This window comes from Prunus avium, chromosome 1 (assembly GCF_965620075.1).
Source record: "Prunus avium chromosome 1, drPruAviu1.hap1.1, whole genome shotgun sequence".
NCBI lineage: Eukaryota > Viridiplantae > Streptophyta > Magnoliopsida > Rosales > Rosaceae > Prunus > Prunus avium.
The window spans coordinates 18,797,987-18,802,725 of NC_142284.1; the positions used below are offsets into that span (position 1 = coordinate 18,797,987).

Below are 4,739 nucleotides of genomic sequence, written 5' to 3' on the forward strand. Positions count from 1 at the left end.
TGTTTTCTCTTCTGCTTCTTTTCCTCTCGGTTCCTCAACTTATTTTTTCTTCTTTCTTTCTTCTCTCTTATTCTTTCTCCTCTCATTTCGTCTTTATTTTATTTTTTTCTTCTCTCTTTCTCTGATTTTCTATTACTCTGATTTTTTTTCTTCTTGGTTTTATGTTTCTCTCTCTCCCTCTATATCTCTTTTCTTTGCAACTCTGTTTTTGTATTTCTCTCTTCTTCTTTTTCTCTTCATTTTTTGTTTCTCTGTACATATATGTGTTCATCTTGTAGATCTGGGTGAAGTTCTTAGAGATCTGGGTTAAGTTCTTGGAGATCTGGGTTAAGTCCCAGTCCAAAGCAGGTCAGCGTCTCTTATCTCTCCAATCCCTTGTGCAGATCTGTATTTTTTTTTGGTCAACTATCCATTTTGGTGCGTTTATTTCACTTTTGGTTTCATTTGTTTCTTCTGATATGGAATTGATATTTTCTATGATTTGGGGCTGATGATGTTACTGAGGTCTGATTCTCTTCTTTTTCTTCTTTCGATTTTTTCCTGTTGTGTTTTGACATACGTGTTCTTTATTCCTGATATCATTCCTCAGTGGCATGCAAATCTTTGAACGTTGTTGTAAACTTTAGACGGGAGAGAAGCTCATTCATTATTTTTCAGAAAAAGAAAATAACATTACAACAATTGACAATTTGTTGCTCTTTGAAACAGGTACTGAAGTAGCATGGATAAAAAGAAAGACTGAAGATGTTGCAGAAAATTGAATGTGTTCTATTTCTGTAATTTGTTTGTAATTAAATTTGCTTTATTTTGTTTTGTTTTTAGGTTTTAAGTTTTATATTAATGCTTGCTATTTGTTGTTTTGTCAAAAAATTGTATTAATGCTTGATGGATTCATTCAATTTGCAGTGTGAATGTGAATTGGGCCAATCGGTAATAATTAGGCCCAAAAGGTTTTAAATATCAATTGGGCTGAAGCTTTAAAAAAATGTAAGAACAAAAAAAAAATCAATTAAGTTGAAGAATCGGCCCAAACCGTAAAAACCGGAACCGAACCGGATCAAAACTGGATCGGGTTGGTCCGGTTTTGTCTGGTATTTTTGTTAAAATCCGAACCGGACCGGACCGGTGAACAGTACCGATTTCGGTCCCAATTTTGCCTGAGAACCGGTCCAAACCGGACCGTGCCCAGGCCTAAACACAGCTGGGAGGAAAACAACGAGAATATCTGTCGTATAAAGACCAAGTTGGCTGACCTATGGAGAAAAGAGGAGTGTTACTGGCAGCAGCGTTCCAGAATCAAATGGCTGCAGAATGGAGACTCCAATACCTCCTACTTTCACCAGGCGACTATCCAAAGAAGGAGACAAAACAAGATCACAAGGATAAAAGGGGACAATGGCTATTGGGAGCAATCGCAGAAGGGGGTTCGTAGGGCTTTTGAGGCATACTTCAAAGAGCTGTTTACTTCAAGTGGAAGCAGAGATTGGAATTCCATCCTGAATTGTGTTCAACCAGTGGTAACTGAAGAAATAAATAGAGACCTGACCAAACCAATTACACTCGAGGAGATTAAAGATGCTGCTTTTCAGATGGGGGCCACTAAGGCTCCGGGTCCTGATGGCTTCCATGGGACTTTCTATCACAAATAATGGGGAATTATTCACAATGATATTCAGGGCTTCACTGCTGATTTTTTCACAGGCCAAGCCATCCCAAAGCCTTTGAACTCCACACAAATAGTCCTTATCCCAAAAGTTCCCAATCCTGAAACCGTCTCCCAATTTAGGCCAATTAGCCTATGCAACTTCTCCTACAAGATCCTTTCCAAAATTTTGGCCAACCGTCTTAAACCTCACCTACCCAGCATTATCTCCCCAACTCAAAATGCATTTGTACCTGAGCGACAGATCCAGGATAACATCCTGGTAGCCCATGAAGTTTTCCATGCTCTGAAACTCAAGAAATCAAAGAAGAGTTTCGAAATGGGAGTGAAACTCGATATGAATAAGGCTTATGACCGCGTGGAATGGGATTTTCTTGAGAGGGTTATGCAAAAAATGGGGTTTAATGCAGGTTGGATTCATTTAGTCATGAGTTGTGTTACAACAGTAAACTTCACTGTGGTGATCAAAGGCCAATCGGGTGGCGCCTTCTGCCCATCCCGTGGTATCCGACAGAGTGACCCAATCTCCCCTTACTTATTTCTTTTTATTAGTGAAGTTTTGTCACTGCTAATACAAAATGCTTGTGAGACAGATTTGTTACAAGGTATTAAATTGAATTCTGGAGGTCCTACCCTATCCCACCTCTTATTTGCAGATGATACTCTCATATTCCTGAAGGCCACCACACAAAATTGTCAGAATCTCTCTCGCCTCCTTCAAGCTTATTGCACTGCGTCTGGACAACAAGTGAGCTTGACCAAGTCCAATGTGGTTTTCAGCTCTAATACCCCTCCCTCTGTCCGTGCTTCAATGTGTGAGATCCTAGGCATGCCTGATGTTACTGATGCAGGGAAATACCTGGGCCTTCCCACTTCTTGGGGCAGAGCAAAGAAAGAAGCGCTTGTGTATGTGAAAGATCGAATTCTTCGGAAGGTGCATGGCTGGAATCAACATTGCCTTTCACAAGCAGGCCGTGAAATCTTAATAAAATCAGTGGCACTCGCTGTTCCAGCTTATCCCATGAATATCTTCAAATTCCCTACCACCCTCTGTAAAGAAATTGATTCTATTTTGGCTGGCTTCTGGTGGGGCAAAAAAGGAGACAATCGGAAGCTCCATTGGATCAACTAGGACACCCTTGGGCAACCGAAGCAAGAGGGGGGAATGGGTTTTCCCAACCTCCACGAGTTCAACTTAGCTCTTCTGGCAAAGCAATGCTGGAGAATTTTGATGGAGCCTCAATCTCTGTGGGTTAAAGTTCTAAAAGGTAGATATTTCCCAAATGTCAATTTCTTGGAAGCGAAGAAGAGTGGTTGTGCTTCATGGGCATGGGCAAGCCTGCTCGAGGGCAGGGATATCCTGCTTCGTGGTGCTCATTGGCAAGTTATGAACGGGGCTCATATTAGACTGTGGGTTGATCGATGGCTGCCGACTTCTCCAAACGCTTGTCCTCGCCTGCCTTCTACTGAAACTCTTGATCGAAACTTACGAGTTGAAGCTATTATTAACAGGGAGCTCAATGAATGAAATTTGGACCCAATTAGGCATGTCATTTCTGCTAGTGATGCCTGTGCAATTACAAGGATCAAGTTTGGTAGCAGCAGACTGCCAGATCGACCGATTTGGCCAATGGAAAGGTTTGGATCCTATTCTGTGCGCTCCGGGTACCATTGGCTCCACAATTCTGACTTGAGGCGAAGAAATCCGCGCCCTTCCTCTTCAATTGCGATTGATCCAAGGCTTTAGAAACAGGTTTGGAAAGCGGATGTCCCACCAAAAATTCAAAACTTTCTGTGGCGTGCTCTCAGAAACTGCCTTGCTACATCGACAAACTTGCACAAAAAGAAAATTGCCAGATCGCCTATGTGTCCTCTACCGGAAACGGCTGAACACATCCTTCTCCTTTGCCCTTGGGTGGAACCTGTTTTGTTCGGATGCTCCCTCAACCTGCGTATAAATCGTCAGGCTGTGACATCTTTTGGCCAGTGGTTATGGAATGTTATTCAGAAAGGGAAGACCCTACAGGAGCGATCACGATGCCTAACTATTATCGCATACCTCTCCTGGCAAATTTGGAAGGATCGGTGCAAAGCGGTGCTGGAACATTTCTCCCTTTCACCAGCTAGAACTATTCATGCTGCCTCTATTGCCATCAATGAATTCCTTGGCTCCCTTGATCATGGCAGACATCAAACTGAGCCTCCCACCCTCTCTAATGACAACCAGCAACATTTGTGGAACCCCCCTGCTTCTCCTTTTGTCAAGGTTAACGTGGATGCATCCTGGAATCAAAACTCAAAAAGGGTTGGCATTGGAATCCTGATTAGGAACACCCATGGAGATTTTATCAAGGGTACATCCATCCCATCAGTGGCGAACTCTGCTATAGAGGTTGAGGCACTAGCTTGTCTTGAAGGTTGCAAACTCACTGCTGAAATGGGTTATCGTCAAGTCTCTTTTGAATCTGATTGCATGGAAGTAATCTCTCCTTTGAAGGGCTCCTTATCCAAAGGAAAGTGGGGAATCTATCCTATCCTAAGTAATGTTCGGGATGTTTTGAACTGCTTCCAGACCTACGTTTGGACGTGGATTCCTAGAACCGCTAACCAGGCGGCAGATCATTTGGCAATGCTTGCCAATTCGAGGATGAGCCCGGAAGTATGGGTCAACCGACCCCCATCCTCCCTAATGCATATCCTAAACAAGGATGGTTTACCATGTCCCCCAAGGAGTGCTTAATGGTTGCGGCTGTGTGGGCTTCTCGACGTATTTGTTTGTCTTATGACTACGTCTCTGTAGTTGTCCTCCTTCTCTGTAGCTGCATTTTTATTATGTCCTATTGTACGCTGTGCATTGCTGATTTATGGGCTTTGTACTTCTCTTGGCTGTTTGCCTGTTTATGAAATTCCATCTTTCAGACCAAAAAAAAAAAAATTTCACCATGAGCAAATTAGACTTGTAACTTATTGGTCCCATTACACGCCTACATCAAATAAACTAGATGCATAACCCAAAGGTGATCAAGCAATAGAAATTAAGCAACTACTACCGATGTATAAAGAGATTATAAATTCA

At 42.4% G+C, this 4,739-nt stretch overlaps 1 protein-coding gene and 1 long non-coding RNA gene across 3 annotated transcripts; both read left to right on the forward strand.

Moving 5' to 3' along the window:
* Positions 1-41: 41 nt before the first annotated feature.
* On the forward strand, positions 42-899 carry LOC110749537 (uncharacterized). Of its 2 annotated transcripts, none has more exons than XR_015833042.1 (2): positions 42-504; positions 709-899. It is a non-coding gene; the product is annotated as an uncharacterized LOC110749537 (long non-coding RNA). The 2 variants fall into 2 exon arrangements; XR_002525618.2 differs by having other exon boundaries at positions 42-348.
* Positions 900-3,527: 2,628 nt separating this feature from the next.
* LOC110749531 (uncharacterized) lies at positions 3,528-4,403 on the forward strand. The gene has a single exon (XM_021949642.2). The coding sequence runs from the start codon at positions 3,528-3,530 to the stop codon at positions 4,401-4,403; it is 876 nt and encodes a 291-aa protein (XP_021805334.2).
* Positions 4,404-4,739: the final 336 nt, after the last annotated feature.

Bases quoted from the DNA above. Each gene is read 5' to 3' on its own strand.
- LOC110749531 (XM_021949642.2), top strand. From the start codon at position 3,528: ATGTGTCCTCTACCGGAAACGGCTGAACACATCCTTCTCCTTTGCCCT.